The sequence below is a fragment of the Cavia porcellus genome, unplaced genomic scaffold (assembly GCF_034190915.1).
Source record: "Cavia porcellus strain 051 isolate PalLab524CR breed Dunkin Hartley unplaced genomic scaffold, mCavPor4.1 scaffold_1, whole genome shotgun sequence".
Lineage (NCBI taxonomy): Eukaryota > Metazoa > Chordata > Mammalia > Rodentia > Caviidae > Cavia > Cavia porcellus.
The window spans coordinates 108,492,273-108,517,288 of NW_026947484.1; the positions used below are offsets into that span (position 1 = coordinate 108,492,273).

Here is a 25,016-nt window from a genome sequence, read left to right on the forward strand (position 1 = left end):
CTCAGAGTCCTATTTGAAACAGAAAGCGTGAGCTGTCTCAGCAGCTACTACACAGTACTCACACTGTCCCTTCCAACACTATTACCCCACCTCCTTGACACCCACCATCTCCCACGTTGAGAAAACAGACACAAAGTACTACAGCTTCTTCTTCCACCTTCTGAAGTATAAAAGAACAGGTCCCTTATGTCTTTCTAAAGCTTACCCATCCCCCTCCATTCCAGGGACCCTGAGACTTTGCTAATCAATTTTCCCTCTTGTTTATCTCACAGGCTCCTTGCTGCTGACTTTTGAACCCAAAGCATACCTCCCTCAGTCTTTCCTCTTCTTCAGTCTACTGCTCTTTCTCCTTCTACCAACAAAAGATTTTTTTAACGTCACATTCTAATGATCAGAAGCCTAACCTAAGTTACCTTTAATGGATGCTGAGGAGGTGGCAGGAGTAATACCAAGAACAATGTCAGAATATTTAAAAAACACTACAGCTTAAGGAAAATTGGAGTAAGAATCAAAGGTTTTAACCATTTTTGAGTTTTGAACCCTTCTAAGTCTAATGAAATCTAAGCAACCTCTCTACTAAAAAATGTACATAGGCACAAAGTATGCATATAGTTTCAAGGGATTCACAGCATCCCCAACAAACACGCAGGTAAGGATCTCTTTATTAGATATAAATTACAACACTGTGGTGTGGATTGTGAGTAATCAGACTGCATTGTCTAGCATGCACAAGGCCCTATATTAGATACCCAGTACTACAAAAACAAAACAAAAAAGCCCCCAAAGACTACGAAATAGCACTAAGCAAACTGTGATAGGATCCAAGAGCCACAGAAACTTTCAAATAGACTACCCTTAAATGAGTGTGAAGAAAAACATAAGACTATTAAGATTACACTATTATAACTAAACATGATAAACTACTGAATGGTGGGGAAAACTTGAAAATGGACTAGATATCAAATGTTGTAAGAATTTCTGATTAATTCTGTCAGATTATGACAAAGGTACTGTGGTTATGGACAGAAAAAATATCCCTTCTTCAGAGATACATTTAAGGGTAAAAGGTCATGATGTCTGCAATTTAATTAAAAATACCTCCAAAAATAAAAAGGATAATAATTTTACCTAAAATGAAAAACAAAGCAATGAGATTTCCAAAATATTAGCACTAAAAAATAAGCTATTTTCAAGAAGGATCTGCTATGGGTGCAAAGGAAAGAGTTAAAAATTAAATCAACCACCAGGCATGGTGGTGATGCCTGTAATCACAGTTCTTAGGAGGCTGAGGCAGGAGGATTGCTGCGCCGAGTTTAAGACCAGCTTGAACTACATAGCCAGAGCCTGTCTCCAAAAAACAAACAAAATCCAAGAAGCCAGGCATGGTGCCACATAATCCCAATACTTGGAAGGGTGAGGCAAGGATCACCAGGAGTGCAACACAGCCTGAACTACAAGACGACGCCCTGTCTCCAAAAAACATTAAAAAGTAAGAATAAATCTTTACTCATAAGAAATACTATCTCTCCTTTTCTTTGTTACACATGCAACTCAGGGATTGACCTGAATCCAGTCCTTTGTACTAAGCTACAGCCTGTCTTTTTAATTTTTTTTTTTAAGTAATGTACGATATGGGGCTGAGAGGTCAATGCCTCAGGATGAGCAATGACCTAATTTTTGAGTCAGGCTCTCACTAAATTGCTGGGTTTGAAAGTATGATCCTCGACTTCCGGGAGAACATGGCGGACAGATTACAGCAACTACCGGAGGCTCTCTGAAAGGCTCGGCTCAGAAGTCAGGAATGGTGCGGACTAAGGAGACATAAGCCAGTAGAGATATGTTCTACTGACTCAGGAACGAACTGGGCTGAGAGAAACCAACATGGAATGCAGTCCTGGCGCTAAAATAGGAACAGAAAAGACTCAGTGTGGAGGCTGGACCCCACGCCATTAGAAGCCGTGATTTGGGTTTCCCGCCGCTCCGCGGCTGGCTGCCTCTACATCGGCTTGGCAAGGAGAGAGACGCTCAGAAGCTCTGTGAACGGAAGTCTGCAAACGGAGTCGAAAACAGGACGGACAGGGAGGCGTGCACTGACTTGTGGTGAGGTGAGTGAGAGAAACTGACACTCTACCACAGTTTGACTCCAGCGGAGGACTTTCTGGGCTTGGGCAGTCCTGCGGGAGCAGGGCGCAGTGGCGACTCCAGCCACACATTCCCCTCTCGGACGGGATTGGTGAAAAGTGCCTGGCCTGCGTGACGCTGCTGGCGGACTTGGTAGGCTAACCCAACCCAGATCCCAGAGCCTGACGGTGGCCCAGAGGGGCGACTCCCGCGTAGGCTGCCTTGTCCGTAACTCCCTGGTGCGCAGCGGTGGGCGGGAACACCTAGCCAGCGCAATTCGATCAGGCTGTGGCTGACAGGCAGGGAAGCTGGGCCTCCTATGTAAGCTTGCATTTTATAAGGAACAGAGAATATGGGAAAAGGCAGCAACAAGAAAGGCTCCTCGGCCCCCAATTCTGAGAAACAGGCAATAACGGACACTGCACCAATAGACATTAAGCGCCATATAGAGAGCCTCATAGACCAATTCAGGAATGAAGTTATCAACGACCTGAAGCTAGAAGTATGCAGAATAGTTAGAGAAATGCTAAGCACCACCCAGGAAAAAACAGATGGTGGAATGGAAGAACAGAAAAAGAGGGGAGAATTGTTTGATGGAGAAAACAGAGAAAGCATAGAGTACATGAAGCAGGTTCAAAGGGACTATCAAGAAATTAAGAAGTCTATCCAAGACTGGCATAACAGCTTGAAAGAAACTAAGGACAGACTATCTGAACTGGAGGGCAGACTTGTAATATGGGAGAATGAAATGAAAAACTTCTTAAAAATAACAAAGAAACAAACAGCAATAATACAAAGACAAGAAGATGATAAGAGGAGCCATAACTTAAGGATTAAGAACATAAAAGAAGAAGTAGGGACACAAACAAGTGAACTACAAAAGCTACTCACAGAAATAATCCAGGAGAATTTTCCTAATTTAGCAAAAGGTAAAGATACTCAGATGTATGAGGCATACAGGACCCCAGCCACCTACAACCCTAACAGAGAAACACCCAGGCATATAATAATAAAAATTCCAGAAATTCAATACAAGAACAGAATATTAAAAGCTGTCAGAGACAAGAAACAGACCACTTACAAGGGAACACCCATCAGAATTAAAGCAGATTTCTCTGCACAAACCATCAAATCACGAAGAGCGTGGGGGGAAATAATTCAAGCTTTGAAAGATAATAATCTCCAGCCAAGATTGAGATATCCTGCACAACTGTCCCTGGAAATTGACGGAAAAACAAGGTGCTTCCAGGATAAAGAGGAACTGGGGGAATTTGCAACCACCAATTCAACTCTACAGAGAGTATTGCAGGATATTCTAAAAAAAGAAAAATACAAAGAACCCAGAAATAGTGGCGGGGAGGCCACAACGAATGGAGCAGAGAACAAAATGAAGAAGACAAACTGACAGCTACTGACAGAAAAAGAGCTCAACAGAAATGAGACAGAGAAGATTGGATGATAGGAACAGCTATTTTGGAGAAAATGACATCTTAATAGGTAATACTGATTTAGTATCATCTTGTTTTGAAGTCTCATCTAGCTTTTGTTCTTCTGTCTCCAATGGTCTAAACAGGTTGTATCTTATTGGATTTTATTATGTACGATAGTGTAAGCAAAAACCTTTTAAAGACAAGGAGATTATACAGAAACCATTGTTCACTTTCTGTTAGTCGATTCTAAATACTCTGTAATGCTGTCATTCTCTTAAATGGTTTTACATTGTTTTGATATACTCAATGCTACAGTATACGAAGTTGTACTCAAGGACTTCAAGGAAAGAGTCAATATGGTAACTACTTTTGGGTTGGAATTATCTGGTGGTGAAACACTATTCTGCTTAAATGGTTATGTTTAAATGGTTATGTTTTGATCTGCGCTGTTTCGCTGTTATGCCCTCTTTTTTCTCAATCTCCACTCCATTATTTACTTTTTTATTTTTATCCATTTAATTAAAGGGAAAAAAATAGCAGGATATAATATAGTAACCCACTTTGACTTTCTATTATCTCGATTTGAAGCCCTGTATTACTCTCACCATCTTGTTTTTGACTGATGTTCCCCTATTCTGTTTTGCTGGATAGTATCAGGTTCGAAAGTTTAGGCATCAGCTGTGAAGATAATGAGATTCATTGTAACGCCCATTCTCGTTGACTTTTATCTACTTTTGAAGACCTACAATGTCTCCAATGTTTTGGTTTTGTCGGTTTTGTTCTTTACTGTTTTGTTCAATTGTATTATAACTAATGATATAGGCAATTCTATTAGAGATAGCGGGAGGCATTATGGTAACCATTGTTGATCACCTTGTATTATGTTTTTATATTATTATGTCCACCCTTTTGACTTGACCGATTCTGTTATGTCACATTTGGTTTTACTCTCTTCCAAAAAAGCAGTAAGAACCGTGGGAGCAATGAAACCCAAAATGTGTAATAGTCATTGTACAAAAGAGAGGAAAAGAAAATGCTCTAAACTATATAACTGCATGTATATTTAGGTGTATAAGATAGAAAATGATATCACAGAGTTTTATTGGATCATTGAACAGAACTGTTTGCAGTATCATTGTTGGAATGTCCACTCTACAAGCTTTAATCTTGTGACTTGAACAATTATTTCTAAGATGGCAATATGTAATCCATTAACTAGTGATTTCCTACTGTTCATTTTTTTCTTCTGTAAATCTGTATAACTTGTACCCTTTCACTGTTTTTTTTTTTTTCTTTTCTCCTCAAATAAAATTAAAAAAAAAAAAAAAAAAGAAAGAAAGTATGATCCTCCTGCCTCAGCCTCTCAAGTAGTTGGGTTAAGAGGCATGTGTGTATTATAGGAGTGCATCCTCTAACTGGCAGTGATCTCTTCTTTGTCTGGACTCCAGGTAATCTTGCATCTGGACATAGCGTCTGATACTAACACAGCCACCCTATCGATAACCTACAGTTAAGGGAACTGCTGAGAAACAGCAAGACAGTCAACTTCTCGGCTTAGAGTCTGCTCCACCTCCAAATCTGTAGTTAAATGATCTAATAGATATCATTAATTCATGCTGAGTCAAAGTTTTTAATTTGAGCAAATGCATCCAGATAATACACTATTTCTGTCTTTATGCTTTTGATAATGCTGTTTCCAATCACCTAAAAGCTTTTCCTCCTAGTTACTATCCTCTAAATCCTTGTGTTTGAAGACCCTAAAAGTTTAACCTCATTTTGAAACCTGGCTACAGATCTCTTTCCTTCTCTGAATTATCTCATCTGTTCCCAGTATCACACAAGTGTATGTTCTTTTTTCTGTTGGGTGAGACAGGGTCTCACTTTATAGTGCAGGCCTGCAGTGGTCCACCTACTACAGCCTTCCAAGGGCTGGGATTACAGGTGCGTGCCACTGTGTGACACTGTTTATAATATATTATCTTGTTACCAACAAACATACTTAATTTTTGTTTTCACCAAAATTAGAAACCCCTTAAAGGACATTAGAAATACTTTAAAGAGAGCTCAAATCTTCACAATGTCAGCTTACTAGAGGCATATAATAGTTTTAAGTAGATGAATTACTCTGCGCCTGTGTTTAGTCTTGCGTTTACTCTTCTGTAAGATGTACTCACCATGTATTTCATCGAAAATACTGCCTTCAGTGGCAAAATACTTAAATCAGGCTTATAAGAAAATAAGGTAAGTAAAATAAGAGGATGGCTACAAATATGCAGAAGTACTTCTCTATACTGTTATCCATGCGCACATAAATATGCTTCCCTCTGCTGCCATTCAGGGAGAAAAGGGTCCATCTCCCTAGCATGTAAGTTTTTAAACTTACTAGTAGATTCATAGGGACTATGAACATTTTCCAAGTGGCACTGGAGCTGGAAGGGAGTGGAAAACTGGCGGTAACAGTGTTGGCAGATAGTATGACCATCCACCTCACCATTCTGCTGATCAAGTTCTACATGGTGTTTCATGTGGTTCATGAATCTGTAGCACAGCACAAAGAGAAAGTATAAAAAGTGTAATCAGTAATCTTTGAAAAATACAATCGTAGAATCATAAACATTATCTGCTCTCCTCCCCTCTGGATGGGTCCTTGAAACTAAGAACTCTGGGGTAGAAGATGCATTCATCTCCCTTACTCTACCCAACGCCATCTTTTGTTACCACAATACCTGCCTTCCACAATACACCTTATTGATTTAATAAGCCCAAGTGAGACTGTACCCTAGTTAGGAGCTTTCTCTAAAGCAAAACTCAAATATGTAAGAAAATATAAGATTACTTTCATGCAGGATAACCTCTAATGCTCTTCAGCACTTACCGAATGTTATTTTTTAGCCTTTTGGTACAATGTGGGCATCGAAAAGATGTGGCAACCTTAGGAAAGTTTGTGAGCTGTGATGCTTTGCCACTATCTCGTCCATAATAGAAGTCATCTACCAGCATGATGAGCTTGGTCTGGACTGCATCACCCACATTCTCATTTGGCTCTGGTACTTTGGTCGGCGGTGAGAGAGCAGGAATAGGCGTGGAAGGTGTGGAAGTAACAGGAGCTGTTTTCTCAGGGGATGAGGGCTTTGCTGCTGATGGGACACCGGGTTCTGAATCCAGGGACTTGCCTTTCTTCTGGTATTCAACCATTTCTGGGCAACAGTACTACACAGAAAAAAATACATGATCATTCTGGTCATTCTGAGGACTACCATACAATAACTTCACTGACATTCCCTGGTAAGACGTTTGCTACTTTAAGTGGTAAAATACTCCTTTTGTGTTAGAGATGAGGTTTCTGCTGTACTGTCCAGGGGAGCCTCCTGGACTCAAGCAATTCCCCAATCCCAGCCTGCCAAGCAGGTGGAACTATAGGTACATGCTATATGCCCAGCTCAAGTGGTAAGGTATTCTTAGCCTGCTTTCATCCTTAAGTTTTCTATGGGTTTCACTCTTCTACTAGTGTATGTCCACAGCCATATAACCTCTTAACACTTTACTTTATGCTTCTCCTGCCTTAGATTCCCCCTTAACCATTCATTCACTTGCTCTGAGTTCGCTGGCAGATAAAAGTTCCAAGTTCTGCTTCTGGACCAATACCCAAAAATGAAAAGGCTTGAAAATGGGGACCATGTAAAAACTCATCAATTCACTCAATGACACAAGTCACAGAAACTTAACAGAGGGCAGTGTGGTTTGACCCTTACTTAGTAAGCCTGCTCTGTGGAGTTTTCAAATCTACCATGCTAAAGAAGTAAGGTTTCATATGTTCTGAGGTATCTGAAGATCTTTTAAATGTATCTATCCTATCACATTCCAAAGTACATAGCTCTTCTAACAGACTAAAAGAAACTCTTTAAAAACCTTCTCCATTAGTTCACAGCCCCTGCTTCGCAGGCTCTCAATATTAAAGGAGGTATTCAGCAGTAGCCATTTAAGCTGGATCCCTATCACAAACACTGTCACTTACACACATGTGCCCTCTCAAAGCTTCAGTAACACGGAATTGGGCATTACACCGTGGACATATTTTCCGTCCACCATCCTGGAGATCAAACACTGGGAGAGAAGAGGTCACTGCAAGAAGTGAAAAGAATTGCGAGGATTAATACAAGATAACCTGAGAAGTGTACAAACACACACAAAAGATCACTGTGTTTGAGGCACATTCATTTTACTGTTCTAACTCAACCAAAGTTAGCAAACCATAGCCCAGACACCAAATCCAACCCAACTGCCAGTTTCTGCTAGGTCCCTGAGCAAAGAATGACTTTTATATCTTTTTTTGGTTAGGCATATTTTTCTTTTTATAAATTATAATATACAATATTTATCAGTGAACTATTTTTTAAGTACACACTTTAGTAGTACCAAGTACATTTACATTATTGTACAATATTTAAAACTCTTTAACTTGTAGAACTAAAAAAATCCATGAAAAACTCCCCATTCTCCCTGGCCCAATAACCATTCTTTCTGCCTTCATGACTACACTAGGTACCTCATGTGAAAGGAATCAAACATTACTTGTCTTTGTGACTTGCTTATTTCAGTTATCATGATGTCTTCATGTTGTATCATGTGTCAGGACTTCCTTTTCTGGGGCCAAGGGGGCAAAGAATACTGGTGATTTAAACTCAGAGCCATTACACTGAATTGTATTCCTGGCCCTTTTTAAAATTTTGAGACAAGAGTGTCACTCAGTTGCCCAGGCTGAACTGAAACTTTAGGTCTCTCAGAAACCCGAAATTACAGACATGTTCCACTGCACTCAGCTCCAGAACTTCCTCTATAGCTAATAATATACCATGTTTTATTTACTCATTCATCATTTGATGGTACTTAGGTCGTGCTCACCTTTCAACTACTGTTAGTAATGATGCCACGAATATGGGTTGTGAAAGTATTCCAGACACTGCTAACATTAGTTTTGATATACCCTCAGAAGAAGAATTCTTCAAGCATATGCAACTCTTTTTAATTTTCTGCAGAACTACCATAAGTGTTTTCTACAATAGCTGGATCATTTTACATTCTGCCAATAATGCACAAGAATTCTACTTTGTCCAGAACTTTGCCAATATTTATTTTGTTCTTTGTTTTTATTTTGTGGGGAGGAGGTACTGGTAACTAAAGCCAGGACCTTCACACTGAGCTACACGCCCAGCCTTTTTTATTTTGCAACAACTCTAAATTTCCAGGCAGGACTCAAATTTGTAATCCTCCTGCCTCAGCCTCCCAAAGTGCTGGCATTACAGATATGCACCACCTCAACTGGTTTGTTCTGGTTTTTATTTTGCTTTTCTAGTGCTGGGAATCAAATCCAGGGGTTCACAGTTGCTAAGGCAAATGTTCTACTACTCAGCTAAATTCATTTTTTTTAAACAGTCATAACCTGAATGGGTATGAGACAGTACCTTGTGATTCTGATTAACAATTGATGATGTTAAGCAACTTTGGACACACTTAATCATGTACTTTATAATTTTCTTTGACGAAAAGTCTACTTAAATCCTTTGCTGGTTTTTTAGCTGGGCGTAGTAGCTCATGCATGTAATCCCAGCACTCAGGAGGCTGAGGCAGAAGGATCGTTGCGAGTTCGAGACCAGCCTGGGCTACAAAGTGAGCTCAAGCCCAGCCTGAACTGCATAGTGAGATCATGTCTCAAAAAGACAAAAAAAAAAAAAATCCTTTGCTGGTTTTTTTTAACTGCCTGAGTTTTTGTCATTGAGCTATCCTTTATGTATTCTGGATAGTAACCCTCAATGGGTATATATAATAGAAGTTTGCAGATTTCTTCCCCCATCCTATCAGTTGCAGTTGTCTTTTTGTGTTTCACAGTGTGGCTTATGCGTGAAAGTTTAAAATTTTTATGTAATTCAGCTTGTCTATTTTTTCTTTCTTTACTTATGCTTCTGGTATTATAGAAATTACTGACAAATCAAGTATCACGAAGCTTTTCTCTTACTGCTCTCTTCTACCTTCAAAGTTTTAGCTTAAATATTTAGGTCTTTCAATGCTTTTGAGTTAATTTTTGTATTTGGTGTAATGAGTTTAGTTCCACAGCAATATATGTGCATCCATGTTTATAGCAGCACAATTTCTAATAGCCAGATCTTGAAAACAACCTAAATATCCACTGGCTAAAGAATGGATAAAACAGATGTGATATTTTTATATAATAGAGTACTACTCAGCCATAAAGAGGGATAAACTGGAGCCTTTTATAGGTAAATGGATGCAACTTGAAACCACACTAAGTGAAATAAATCAAACACACATGTGTAAACATCATATTGTATCACTAGTGTGAGAAGCTAAAAGAAACAATATATGTATGTATACATACACATAATATACAATGCATATATCACTGTTACACCTAGCTATTATGCTTTGAAAAAAATTTTTTTCTCTTTAAAATAAGATTTGAAAAGTTTAGTTCTAACTTTAATACCATTTTAAATGGCTGGTATAAAAATAAAATACAATCTTCTGCCACAAGAAAATTACACAAAATTCAAATTTTATGTTATCAATGGCACAGCTGAGCAGCTATGACAGAAACCACATTTTACACAGAACCTAAAATACTTATATTAGGCCCTACACAGAAAGTTTGCCAACTTTTCCCCCTTTTGTATCTCTGAAAACCCCCACACTGTCTACAGGTGTATCCCCTGAACACATCTGATATCATCAGAAAACCTTTACATTATTTATATCTTTCATGTGAAAACTTCTCTACCAAATTCCAATTAAAAACTGCTCAGAAATTTATTTCTTCCATGAATCCACCTTTGATTACCACATAAACTCATCTCTGATCAAACCATTTTACAAAACTGTCCTCAAAGCATGACTACATAGAATTTCTTAGTTGATTCAGCCACATTTTTCACAAGTCTGTGTCCTTTACAAAAGTTTGTGTAAGAACAGATTATAGCAACTGTATTGTTTTATTTCTCTATTTTAGAACTCCATATAGAACTTTGATCCACCGAATAGTCTATCAATATATTTGAATGACTGGCTACTCAAGGTCTCTCTATATTACTGTACCTTTCAATGAAGATTCAGGTCCACTGGTTCTTTGAGCGCCATGGGCCGAGCTGTTATTAGATACCACTATTGGCCCAGGACTCTGGCCCAGGGAAGGGATGGTGTTAAGGGTGTTCACCAATTTAGCCACTTCATTGTTATTTTCACCTGTAACTCCAGGTCGCTTCACAGTGACAAAGCTGGCAATGCTCACTGCAGGTGGAGAGGGGAAAGAGGGAGCTACGTTGACCAAATGATAATCATCCGTTCTCCTACCACCATCCCATCCTGGCTTGCCATCTCCTTTTCCCAAGCCTCACCTAACTTGGGATTTGAGGTTTGGTTGGACTGGCCTGGAGGCTGAACAGCTAGCTGCCCCAATGAGGTCGGCTGCGTGGCAGTGGGAGTGGTGGAAGTGCTGGGAGTGGACTTGGTCTGCTGAGACTGGGACTGTGGGACGGTGCTTCGAATGGTCAGAGTAGCTGGGATGACAGTAGTGAAGGTGTTGGTGGTAGGCCTCACAGGCATTGTGGAGCCTGGTCTCACTGGGGTCATCTGAGAGAACACTTGTGGGACTCCAACTGTTGGCTTAACGAACTGGGTACCTGGGGCTTTTAAGAGATAAAGAGAAAGTCCTGGTCAATAAGCTCATCTATATATATACTGACTTGCCTTTACTAAAATATAGTATAAGAACAGAAAAAGATTACTTCCCCAAACTGATCAATTACCATCAGAGCTTACCAAGAATGGTACAGAAAAAAAAAAATCTAAGTGTTTCTTAGATGTCCAAACTCACAGAAAGAAATTATCAGTAAAGTAAAAGCATTAAACTGTAAAAGATTTCCAACAAAACTTTCCAAAACACCTTACTACACTACCTTTTATATTGTAAGAATATAATCAGTAGTTTGACTTTGGTAGTGGAAGAGAAAGAATAAAAGGCAGTATACAGGCCAAGGGGCCAGGGATATAACTCAGTGGCACAAGCACCTACCTGCCTGGCAAGTGCAAGGTCTTGAGTTTGATTCCTGGTACCAAAAAAAAAAAAAAAAAAAAAAAAACATACAGGCCAAGCAGCAGACTTGGTCCAGAATAAAAGGGATTCTTCTTTCTCAGAATAAAGTCTTCTACTCTTTTTTATAAAATAGACAAGACTATCTACTAGGATGTCCCAAAGGAAAACATTTAGCACAACTATAGATAATTCAACTAAAAAATATCATACCAGAATGTGACAGAGTAAACTGATCACACATAACAAAATGAAACAACAACAGGACAAAACAAAACTCCTGTGGGCTCTTGGAACAAAAAAACCCCCAAACATTTTAGGAAAAAAAACTATTAAATTAAGATATTGGGGGGTTTTTTGTTTTTTGTTTTTGGCCTGAGTTACAGTAAACTTAACACATAAGAAATGAAGAGAATTGGGGGAAATTATAGTACTATTTTCTGGTACTGGGAACTGAGCCAGGACTTCATCCATGCTAGGCACATTCTATCTCCAGCCCAGTCTTCGAAAAAGTATTAGTCACTGGTAATATGACCTCCAAAGGTTACAAAGACTACATCGTTTATTTAATTTATACCTAAAGCTTGCACCTTAAAAGAAAAGTTCTGAATCACAACATGTGAGTACCTGGAGTACAGACTTAAGTTTGCATTAATACCATTCCTACAGGATAACAAATATAATAGCTAACTAAACGGCAGTTACAAAAAATAACTAGATGAACCCTTCTGAAGGTTGATGAAAAGCTAACAGAAAATAAATAAAGCCACCACTTTGGCAAAGGTCAGAAAGTTTTGCTTTGTTTTTAAGTTGGGGCTAAATCATTAAAACTTTAATATTTTTTGAAGTACACTTTTGAAATGACCTAAAGCAGTGGTAGTGAACCTATAGCATGCATGTTGTTTTTCTTTTAAGTCAATAAATGTTAATGTATGAGTTGTTCTTTTCTAAACTAAAACCTCACTATTCAGGTTTAATTTCAGTGTCAGGACTTTGCAATCAGTGGGGGTTTTGGGTTGCTGTTTGGGCACTTACCACTAAAAGGTTCACTATGACTGACCTAGACCATCTGAAACAATAAAAACAAGTCTTCTGGATGCTGGTTTATTCCAAATGGATATATGTTACTCCTTACCTGGGACTAGTGTAATTGGTCTAACTGTTTGTCCTTGCTGTACATTCAGCACAATTCCAACCTGATTCATTGCATTTTGTACAGGTCGAACATTCCTTACAGGAAAACCCTGTATTAAAAAGGAAAATAATCATTAACATGGAGGCAAACTAATGCTAACATGGACCGCAGTATGACCTCCATCCAAAAAACTTTCCACATGTTTAACAATTCTTTTCTTTAGATAGGAACTTTTTTTTTTTTTGGTACCAGGATCAAACTCATGACACTGTGCTTGCCAGGCAGGCACAGGTGCCACTGAGCTAAATTCCCGGCCCCGTCTACAATTCTATAGACTGCTGTTTCATTTTCTAATCCAGTAATGAAGAAAAAAAAGAAATGTTCAACCTGGAAATAAATGTCCCTGAACTTCCTCAGCAATCACTCCAGCTGACAAGTAACTGTATTCACATCATTTGGTAATTTACTGGCTCGGGCAGCTCCAATGGTACCTTCATCCTTCTTCTGGTACCGAGGATCCGACTCATGACCATGCTTGCCAGGTAAGTGCTTATGCCACTAAGCTAAATGCCTGGCCCATGCTCCCTTTTTCTACTACAAAGCCTCCACCCTTCCTACACTGAAATCTCTGCTAAATGCAAATGATGACAATTACTGCCTTGCTATGGTAAATTCCAAATAAATGGCCTCTGTGCCTTCTCTGTTGTGTTGTCTACTTATTTCCATTGGTCTCTCTGTTACCTTGGAACTGTGACTAAGGTGAGAAATAACATCCTTTTTTGAGAGTAAGGTAAGAAAGTTTTGGAGGTTTCAGTCCACATGCAGCAGGCTCCAAGGCAGGGTGGCATGGCTGAGGGGCAGCAGTTCATGGCAGCCGCAAGCAACAAGCGCAAAAGGACAAAAAGGGGACTAGAGGAGGAACTTTTAAATGACTTAGGAAAAAATTAGGACATTCTGGCACAGTTTTGAGCAACAAAATATCAAAACTGATAACAAGCTTCAGTATATACAAGTCAAAATGAAAGTCTGCTTCTGAATTGTCAGCTTAAAAAAATAATACGCATCCACAGACTGGAGCCTAAATTGCTACAAGCATAAAACTGAAGTAAATCAAGTATAAATCCTAAGAAATTATTTCCAAAGTCCACTCTAAAGGTCATAAATCTCTGGCAAATTTATGAAAAGATTCTGTAACTCAGGAAGCCACAGGCAAAGAAAAAGAAGCATTTGCCTTTGGAGTATACATTTAGAATTAGGCTTTCAATTTCAAATCACCACATTACAAATCAAATAATCGCCTTCCTTCTCTTTCAAACATCACTAATTTCACATACATATCTCCAACTAACCCCATATGCAGAAAAAAAAAAAAGCTTTGAGGGCTAAGTGTTAAGGCTTCCTAATCCCAGCTTTCCAGGAACTTGTGCACAGAACATAAATCTCTTAAGGGTGTGACAAGAAAATCACCCAGCCCTGATTCTATGCTAGGCTTTCCACAAAGGTCAGCATCAAATTACAAAACAGTGAATGGGAAACCCAGTTCAAAAGGCAAGACTCAGAATCATTTTTAACTAAACCAAACATCCTAATGTACAATCTTCACTGTTTTTCCCTATCAGTTTCAGGATTCAGAGTCCTACTCACCTGTGTAGTGATGAATATTGGCTGTGAGGCCACAGGGGAACTGGTCACATGATTGGCATTCTGCATGACCTGAACAGGCCTCAAAACTGGTTGAGTAACCATTGTGCCCAAACCTGGCGCTGGATTCTGGGTCAGAATGAGTGGCTGTCCACCTTGCTGGACCAAAGGATTGCCAGCTGAAGGAAAAAAGAAAAAGAAGAAGGAATGCTTGAAACACTGTCAATCCTAAATTTTACAAAGAAAAATCATGGTCTTAAATAAGAAATGCTACCTCAGATATCAAAATATCTAAGTCTGCCACTCACCTCAGGTTTAATGTTACTGAACATCAAAAACTTAAGCTTCACCCCAATCTACAACTAATAGAAAAACAGATGGGTTGGAATAGAGAACTATTATCTTACCCATATCTCTTTTAGGATGAAGGACACATTAAGTAGTAAGACTTCTATGTATGTTTCCATTACCTTGACTGATGATTTAAGGGATCACCTGATCTCCCCACAACAAATCAGCAGAACAAGGGAAAAAAAACTCTTTCCATGTTTTAAGAAAACTTATTCTTAAAGAATGTAATATGCTGTTAACTAATTCTTCTTAAAACTTTAAAAGAGAGGACTATTCATCAATAAACATCAATTTAGCAAGTACACTAAATCTAAATATACAATGGTATCTCTTACTAGTGTGCCGAATCTAAGACATCTGACAGCTGTCCTGTTTGTTTTTCTTTACATCAGGACTGATAAACAGTGACTTAATCAAAAACTCATCTACACCAAGGGAAAATGTTATGATTTCAGAACATAGTGATTCATTCATGAGTATTAATAAGTACAAATGAGTAGTAGTAAACTGGACTCACTGAAATACAAAATTCATTTGTGAAAAAAGTAATTATGTATTTTATTGTATTTGGTTAACATGACATTAATACTAAATTTTCAGATTTACAAAGAATATTTAAAGAGCCAATATAGCTAAGCCAAAGATTTAAGCAAAATTCTGCCTCATCGCCAGAATGGGATGGGTCCCCCTGAAATATATTTTCCACTTGACAGATGGAATTAAAGTAGTTAGCTACACAGCTAGACCAAAAACTAGGTAAGGAAGTGGCAATTAAGGGGCCAACAATGGCTTGTCCCACACTCTAAAAAGCAGATGCCAGTAGTGAACTAGACAAGTTACTGCATCAGCAGCCTGGTGATTGTAGTCACTGACAGACACAACCAAAAATTTCACTAGGTTCTACTATCTACGCTAGTTAGTACAGACAGTACAGACAGACACTGGCAATTTACTGACTATATTGACTTAAAATTTTTAAATTTTATGATGGAAAAATTCAAACATATAATTTCATCTATACCTCCCATCCACTTACTAAGTGACGTATTATTTTAAAACAAGTCCCAGGTCATATCATCTGTAAATAATTCAGTATACATTGCTATAAGGAAAAAGTAACCATTAACATTTGTAAAAAATATAATTCTGGGGCTGGGGATTTAGTTCAACAGTGTCAGACTTGCCTGGCAAGCACAAGGTTGTGAGTTTGATTCCCTGTATCTTTCTATCTATCTATCTATATATATTTTTTTTTTACATCTAATATTTAGAACTGAAATTGTAATGGTTTTTATATATAGTTTGTTTCACAACCTAAATGCCTATCAAGTGAGAAATGGATAAAAAAGATGTGGTATTTTTTTGCAGTAGAGTACAACTCAGCCATAAAGAAGGATAAACTGGAGACTTTTTTAGGTAAATGGATGCAACTTGAGACTGTACTGATTGGTGAAATAAATAAGAGACATATATAAACATCATATTGTCTCTGTGTGAGAAGTTGAAAGAAACATATATAAAAAGTCAAGATATATTGAAAATAAAAAAAATTTTTTTTAAGTTTTTTTCAATCTAGCTATGCAAAAAGGTTCTCAAAGTACAAATGATGGACATATCTTTTAAGTATCTCATGGGTTCCCTTTTGGTTCCTTTTTACACTTTTGAAATTAATGGTTGAAAAATACTAACAAAAGCATACATTTTCTAATTAACTGTCACAGCAAAAAGAAAATAAATTATCAAGATATTATTTACCTTTAGTTTAAAAATTTTAATTGCTGGCTCCATATTGCCGTTAAATATAGTAAAGTAATAATAGAGCGCTTTTGCATTCATGTGAAACTGACCAGAATTAGCAGATGTCTAAAGACAAGCTAAGTTTCCATAAAAGCTGCATATTCTACTATTGCAAAGAATGCTAACCCGGTATTTTCTGTGAATGTTCTCTCTTGCATCAATGTCAATGTTTGTTTGTTTGCTTGTTTTTTTGTCTTTTTGAGACAAGGTCTCGCCTTGCAGTTCTGCCTGGCCTTGAGCTCACTTTGTAGCCCAGGCTGGTCTCGAACTCGCAACGATCCTCCCACCTCAGCCTCCCACGTGCTGGGATTACAGGCGTGAGCCACCACAATGTCAATGCTTGAATTTTGGTAATTGTTAAAAACCTTTCCAAAGAATATAGTACAAATTAAAAAATGAGTTTTAAAGCCCAAATTTGAGCCACAATTCAGTGGAAAGCAAAAACCAGCATGGGGCAGGTCACACTTGATAAATTATACTTATTTATTTTGAATAAGCATTTACAAGTATTTTAAAAGAAATTTTAATGATTTTTATAATCTTAAGCCTTTCCTCAAAGAAATTGTGACAATTCAGCCAGATGTGGTAGTGCACGCCTGTAATTCCAGCATTCAGGCCAAGACAAGAGGATCACTGTGAGTTTGAGACCATCATGGCCTACAAAGTGAGCTCAAGGCAGCCTGAACTGCATTAGCGAGACCCTGTCTCACAAAGACCAAAAAAAAAAAAAAAAAACCACATTGTGACAATTCAAATTTATGACAAAGTTCTACTTCCAGAGGATGAAAAAGCAAATAATTATGGGGTTTAAAAAGACTTAACCAGGCATGGTGGCACACACCTGTAATCCTAGCACTTGGGAGGCTGTAGCAGGAGAATCACCATGAGTCTGAGACCAGCATGGGGTCCACAGTGAAGTCTAACTTTTTTTCTTCATTTTGTTATGTTTACTTGCATATCCTTAAAGCCCAGAGAAAGAGCTAAATGCAATAGAAGCTGAAAATCACTGTCGTACAGTAAGAAATTTATAGTATATCACCTATGGTTCAGAATTAAGCTATATTTTACATCAAGTTTCTTTCCCATGTAAACATATTCAATCAGAATTACAAGCATAATTTCTAAATGCTGAGTACAGATCCTTAAAAACAAATAAATAATACTAAGTTTGAAAGTTGTAATCCTGAAACTTTCTTACACACACACACAGCTGGTCCCCAATACCCAGCTTAATGAGATACAATGGAACTCATTTTCAACAGTATAGTTCATTAGATTGTAGTATATTCACTGGCCTGTACAGCCATCAGCCCATTTATTTTAGAACATTTCTTTCTTTCTTTCTTTCGTGCCAAGGATCGAACTCAGGACTTTGCATTGGCCAAGCAGGCACTTACGCCACTGAGCTAAACCCCTGGCCCCCGTACGGCATAAGTGCCTACTTTGCAAGCGCATGGTCATGAGTTCGATCCCCAGTACCAATAAAAAAAAAAAGAAAAGAAACCCCATATCCATTAACAGTTACTCATCATTTTCTTCTTCAAGTTCTGACAACCACCAAACTATTTTCTGACTCTAAGATTTGCCTATTCTGAACATTTTTATCTCCCCCCCCCCCCCACCCTCTGGAGACTGGGTCTTGTTATACTGGAACTTGCTCAGGCTGTCTTTGACTCACGGGAGATCCTCCTGCATCAGCCTCCCCAGTGTGGGTATGTGCCACCATGCCCAGCTTCCATTCTGAATATTTAATAGATGGAATCAAGCTGGGTAAGTACACATACCTTTAATCTCAGTACTCCAGGAGGCTGAGACAGAAGGACCTCAAGGTCAAGTCTTGCAAGGCATCTTGGGAAGACCTTATCCAAAAATAAAAAGGGTTGGGGATTTGACTCAGGGAAGAACACCTGGGAGCCAATTCCCAGTACCCCACCACAGCACATGTATGCACATCATATATGAGCATGCACACAAAGGGATCATACAGTATATAACCTTTTTTTGTCTGGTTCCTTTCACTTAGAACATTTTCAAGGCCCTTCCCTGTTGTAGCATAAACCAGTAGTTCATCCTTTCATGGCCTCTTAACATTCCATTGTATGGCTATATTACATTTTACCTGTTTATCAGGTGATGGACACTCAGGTTGTACCCAGTTTGGGGCCATAAACTATAATCAACAACACTGGTATGAATATCTGTGCACAAGTTGTTTTCTTTGTCTCTTTTTTTTTTTTTTTTCCTTTTTAAAGACAGAGTCTCCCTATGTAATCCAGGCTTGCCTTAAACTCACAATGATCCTCCTGCCTCAGTCTCCCAAGTCTTGGGATTACAGATATGTACCATCATGCCCAGCTGTGCACAAATTTTGCATGAACATATGTTCTCAATTCTTACGAGTATACAGCTAGAAACACTGGGCACATACAAGCTCTATGTTTACCTTTTTCGGAAACTGCCGACTGTTTTCCACAACAGCCACACCACATTTTAAATTTTTACTAGCAATTTAGGACAGTTTAAATTTCTTAGTTTCACATTTTATAACATATGATATTATCCATGATAAAGGCATTCTGATTTTTATATTCCCTCTGGTATATCTTTTTGGGAAAAATGCCTATTCAGGTCCTTTGCCAATTTTTAAATTGGACCATGTGAGGTAATAGTTCTTATTTGCTAGACATATGTCTCTTCTTGGCTATGCAAATTTGCAAGTCTTTTCTCTCACTGTCAGGGTTATGTTTTCATTTCCTTAACTATATTCTTTTGGAGCATTAAAAGGTTTTAATTTTCATAAGTCTGTTTATCTTTTTTAATATTTTAGTGATATACTTAGGAAACCACTGCTTAACTCACTGTCATAAAGTTTTGCCTGTGTTCCTTTGCAAGTTTTTAGTCTTAACTTTCAAAGCCTTTGTTCTACTTTTGTTTTTTATCTGGTTTAAGAAATCTTTCCCTCATCTGAGAATAAATATCTTCTCACGTTTTCTTCTACAAATTTTAAAGTTTTGCTTTTCTCTATTTAGTCCTTATTCCATTTGAAATTGATTGTTGTGTATGCCTGAAATAGGAAAGTTTTTTTCACCATAAAAGGAACTGTCCCACTACCATTAACATCCTTGTCCCTCTACCTCCAATGTCCTGTTATACTACCTTTGTCACACATCAAGTTCCCATCTGTGCAGAGGGTTTCTACTCCGATCTACTCCAATGTCAATTTTACATGATCTTTTTAGGTTTCTTAAGTTTTGATGTCTGAATAAGGAGTTATCTACAGATAACTCACCACTCTATAGCAATGCCTAGATTCAACACAGATTTTAATCTTTTCTAATGCAAGAATCATACTTTATTTTAATTATATTATCACAAAGTCTAATGTACAAGTGCACACAATATGGATGTAAGATATGTTAAAGTAATTTAAAATCTCTGCAGATTTGAAGATCATGTAATTAGTACTTTAATAATTACCACTGATATTTCAAGCTCTGACTGACTACCCTCACATTTCCTTATGCATAATACATACAAAGTAAGCATATTAGTTGAGAAAAAAGGTTGTGTGTCAACCTGATGTGACCTCAAACAAGAAGTGACTGGAGAGTTAAGAAACTCAAGAAAAATAATTCTTAGAATGTTCCTACTAAGTAGAATAAACTGGTTTTAAACAAACACAGCATGATCACACTTGTATCTGGAATCCAAAATACAGAAACAGAAAATGGACTACTGATTAACAAAGGCTACAGGGAAAGGGCCAATGGGAAAGTGTTGGACAAAAGGGTACATAGTTTTAGTAAAGTAAGTAAGTTCTAGAGTTCCTGTTGGTACAACATGGTCACATTAATAATAATATACTGTATATTTGAACACTGCTAAGACAGTAAATCTTAAATGTTCTCACCACAAAAAGATGTACAATGACAGATAAATTAGTTCTATTTAATCATTTAATATTGTATACCAAGATATTACATTGTACACTATAAATAACACGATTTTTATTTATCAAATTATACCTTAATAAAACTGGAGAAATTGGAATCTTCCTTAAGAACAAGAGTCAAGGAAATGTTTTTATGCAGAGATGGCAAAGAAAATAAAATGATAAAAACCAAATCAATGCACAGAGAAATATAGCCTTTTGAAATATTACTAGACAGACGTGATGAGGTGCGCCTGCAATCTCAGCACTGAGGGAGATTTAAGCAGGTGAATTCCAAGTTTCAGTCTCCCTTTATCTTGTCTCAAATAAAAAACGGGGTTGGGGATATAGCTAATGGTAGAACATCTTTGGGTTTATCTTCAGTACCCCCTCCAAAAAAAGAAGAGTATAAAATAGTGGAGGAAGAAAAAACTTTCTAAAAAAAAAACCCTAGAGCACTAAGTGAAACAATACTGAGTTGCTTAAAAATTTTTATGCCAAGTTAATATTGTAATACACGGACGATGAATCAGTACTAGTATAATTAAACTCAATGCTTGAAGAACTGGGTTGTAAGAGAGAATATTTTAATCACTGCAATCTAAAGTCTCAACCTTGGGGCTGGGGATTTAGCTCAACGGCATAAGCACCTGCCTTGCAAGCAGGCGGTACCAATAAAAAAAAAAAAAAACTTTAAAGTCTCAACCTTACACTTCAGGTAGCATTTCAAAAGGGTCTGATGAAAATAGTCCCAGAATTTTCTAGGCATGGTGGACAGGCCTGGGATCCCAAGTACCCAGGATGCTGAGACAAAAAGATCACAAATGTGAGACAAGCCTGGGCAACTCCGCAAGACCTGGTCTCTAAATAAAAAATAAAATAAGAGTAGGGATGCATCCCAGAGCTCCCTGGGCTCAATTCCCAGTATAACAAAAAAGTTATAAAACTGGAGGCATTTTATCACCCCACACCACCAAAAGCTAGACAAACTGACTTTTAATTAATGCTTATTTGTATCTAAAAATGTTTTGGAAAACACACAAAACATATCTAACTGTAGTAACCAGTCTATACCCATTTTTTCTCCTTCATGAATATAAACAATTCTAAACCCTAGGCATTTCTGAATAAAATCAATTCTATGTATAAGTGTGTGTAGATATACATATTTTCATTTTCTTTTTTTCATTAGTAAATAGGCTCAGAAATCCAAGGTGCATTCAAGGAGACCTATCATCTCAGCATGTTAACGAGATACTCAGTTGTATTAATATTAGCCTTGGAACCTTGGAATCAAAGAAATGTCTGGCTATCTCAATTGTTAATCAGTTAAGAGAAACACAGGAGAGCAATGTAATACAATGGAAATATCACGAGTTTTGAAGTCTAGATAACTCCAGTCCAGTTTAGTTACCAATAATTGACCTTATATAAAATTTAGACTTTTAGGCCTCGGTTTCCATACTTGTACAATAAAGGAATTAAAGGGGCTGGGATTTAGCTCAGCGGCGTAAGCGCCTGCCTTGCAAGCAGGCAGTCGTGAGTTTGATCCCTGGTACCGATAAAAATGAAAAAAAGACAAAAGTAAAATAAAATAAAGGAATTAAACTAAGTGGTCCTCTGTCTTTATGTATTCAAGGGTCCCAGGATGGGACTAAAGAGCTTGCTTCATGCATGCATGAGGCCCTGGTTTTGGTCCACAGCATTAGAAGGTGGGGAGGGAGAGAAGGCCACAAAAGAATACACACTGTTAAAAGTTTAAAAAAAAAAACTGAAGGATTTCACCAGGTACTGTAGCGACCACCTGTTAAGTCTCGCACCATGGGACACTAAGGCAGGAGGAGGATGGCAAATTTGAGTGCTGTCTGGGCAACTTAGTGAGATCCTGTCTCCAAATAAAAACAGAGCTCATTGTGAAGGTCCTGGTCCTGGGTTCAATATCCAATATTCCCAAAAGTTTAAATATTACCTGTAAAATAGTAATACTTTTCAATATCCAAAAACTGAAAACCCACAGAAATTAAAAAGCTTTAAAGGTCTGCTATGGCTGGGCAAGATGGCATACACCTATAATCCCAGCACTTGGGAGGCTAAGTCAGGAGGATCACTTAGAGTTTGAGGCCAGAATGAACTATACTGCAAGATCTTATCTCAAAAAAAAAAAAAAATTTTTTTTTTTTTGTCTTTTTCCTTTTTATTGGTACTGGGGATTGGATTCACGACTGCCTGCTTGCTGAGCTAAATTCCCAGCCCCCCCAAAAAAATTTTTTAATTAAAAATAAATAAATAAAAGTCTGCTAATAGCTAATGTTGGCTACAAAACAGGGAAAGAGCTATTGGTGGTACTTATTAAGAGCAACCTATCAGAGCAACTTGATAATGTCTTTCAAATTCTAAATGCCTGTTTTCCCAATCTTATCTCTCAGACCACATATTTACATATTTAGATATACTTACAGAGTGTGCAAAGACATATACCCAGGAATGTTTATCACACTGTTGTAATAATGAACAATTGGGGTGTCAATAAATGTTCAAAAACAGAGAAGTACATACACAAATCCTCATGTCCAAAAATAATAACAACACACATTCTTCTAAAGTAAATATGAATGTTTTTAGTTACATTTCTAGATAGCCAATTCAGAAACGATACGGACCCAAATTATTAAAACTTGTGATGTCTTCTTTTCCTTTCTGCTAGGTAACTACTCTACCACTGAGCCATATCCCTAGTCATTCTGATGACCTTTGATCCACAATGTGATTTTTTTTTAGAACTAAAACCTAAGAAAAAATACAGAAACAGGTATTTTCATTGTAGCCCCTAAAAATAGAAATATGTCCTTTTACTACCTATTAACAGTCAATCAAATAAAGGGAAATAGTAAAAAAAAATTGTTAAAGATAACTGTACTAAAATGAGCACACTCACTACAATAACGTAGACTATGTGATCAGCATACAGAAATACATGAAAGTATACAAATAGAGAAAGAATCATAGTTATCTGCAGGTGATGAAATTAACAATTACAATTGTTTATTCTTTTTTCTACAATGCACGTATTATTCTTTCAGTAATAGTTTTTTATTTACAAAGGAAATAAAATACTTAAAAATGAAGCTCCTTCTAGCAATGAGTCATTGACTTTTTAAAAATAACTTGCCAATAACTTATTTTTAGAGTATAAAACGATTATCTGTAGTCAGACAGAAACCACTACTACATGACCTCTTTTATAAATAAACACACTAGGAAACTACAGCCCAGCCATTTCCTTCAGATGAATAACAATCCTACTCTATCTTCTTTACCCAGGAACCAACAACCAAATGAACCTGCCAGGGAAAATACAGAGCAAAGCTGCAATGGGAAAATTCCTGTCAAACAGGACCTTTCTAATTAACAAATAATAAACAAAAACAACCAACCAATATCTAACCAACAGTTAGGGACGTTGGGTTTACATTTTCTCTCCTAGAAATTATCAGCAGCAATACTCTGCTAGCCCCTAACTCGAAACATCAGCAACAATTCAGCACCAACTTAAAAGGAACAGTGCCACCTACAGAACCACCTCCTTATCAAAGAACGTATTACTTACTAAAAGTCACTCTCCGACAAGTACAACCACATCAGTTCCTAACTGTCCCTAAATTTTTAATTTTCTCACCCCTCTAGCCCAGGAAGAATTTTCCAATAATCCCACTTACCATTGTTGTTGGCAATTAGTGTGACAAGAGTCTTCTTTGTACTGTCGCTGTTCTGTGCCCCGCTGCTACTAACGGTGGTGGATGTAGAGAGGTGCCCAGCAACAGAAGCATGGGCAGCGATGGGCACTGGAGCCGAGACCTGCTGCTGGCTCACAGAAACTGTGGGGAAGGGGAGGTACAGTCACTTGGAGACAGGGATAGATGACACTAAAGGATACTGCTCTGATCTTCCCTTTTCATATTGTTATGGGTCTCTATAGCCCAAAAATTTCCTATTTCATTCATAAATCCAACTGTTCATCTGATTTCACCTAATTGTCACTTAGTCCACCACTTAGACAAGTCTTGCATTTTCTATGTCTCACATTTCCTGGTTAACTTAGGTAACAGACCCCAACGAACCATGGTTTTAGTTCTTCCTTACTTAGCACTAGCAAGCCCCTAGAACCCAAAGGTTTATTAACACCACTCTTGGTATTCATAATCATTCATATTAAGCCATTCACAATATCCTGTACTGTGTCCTATTTCAGCCTAAACCGATGCAATCTTCAGGTCTCAGAGAGCAACTGGTACAAGTTAGGGGAAAAAACCTATCACTCACTTTCTGTATTCAGGTCAATCATGAATTTAATCCTACAATATCACTTTTCTGAGAGAAAAGCTAACAAGCCTAAATCTGTAAACTGTCCATGAGACACAAAGCTATTTCTACTCAGCTCACAAAGGTAACCAAGTTCAAGTAAAGCAAAAACAAAACTCAGATCTCTGGGAACTTGTTTTAACCAGGTAC

The 25,016-nt window shown here is 37.7% G+C and overlaps 1 protein-coding gene across 6 annotated transcripts in view; it reads right to left on the reverse strand.

Annotated features, from left to right (window-relative positions):
- Positions 1 to 25,016, reverse strand: part of Pogz (pogo transposable element derived with ZNF domain) — a 58,151-nt gene that overhangs the window by 11,172 nt on the left and 21,963 nt on the right. For 2 of the 6 annotated variants that reach the window (XM_063253324.1, XM_003479014.4), the window contains exons 3-10: positions 24,224 to 24,382; positions 14,432 to 14,607; positions 12,788 to 12,896; positions 10,958 to 11,248; positions 10,659 to 10,877; positions 7,567 to 7,673; positions 6,427 to 6,761; positions 5,935 to 6,089 (exon numbers count right to left, since the gene is read on the reverse strand). In XM_063253324.1, the coding sequence (XP_063109394.1) occupies positions 5,935 to 6,089; positions 6,427 to 6,761; positions 7,567 to 7,673; positions 10,659 to 10,877; positions 10,958 to 11,248; positions 12,788 to 12,896; positions 14,432 to 14,607; positions 24,224 to 24,382 (1,551 nt within the window). Of the gene's footprint in view, positions 1 to 5,934; positions 6,090 to 6,426; positions 6,762 to 7,566; positions 7,674 to 10,658; positions 10,878 to 10,957; positions 11,249 to 12,787; positions 12,897 to 14,431; positions 14,608 to 18,360; positions 18,436 to 24,223; positions 24,383 to 25,016 lie in introns of those variants that run through there. The other 4 variants (XM_063253342.1, XM_063253334.1, XM_063253340.1 and 1 more) reach the window with 4 other exon arrangements.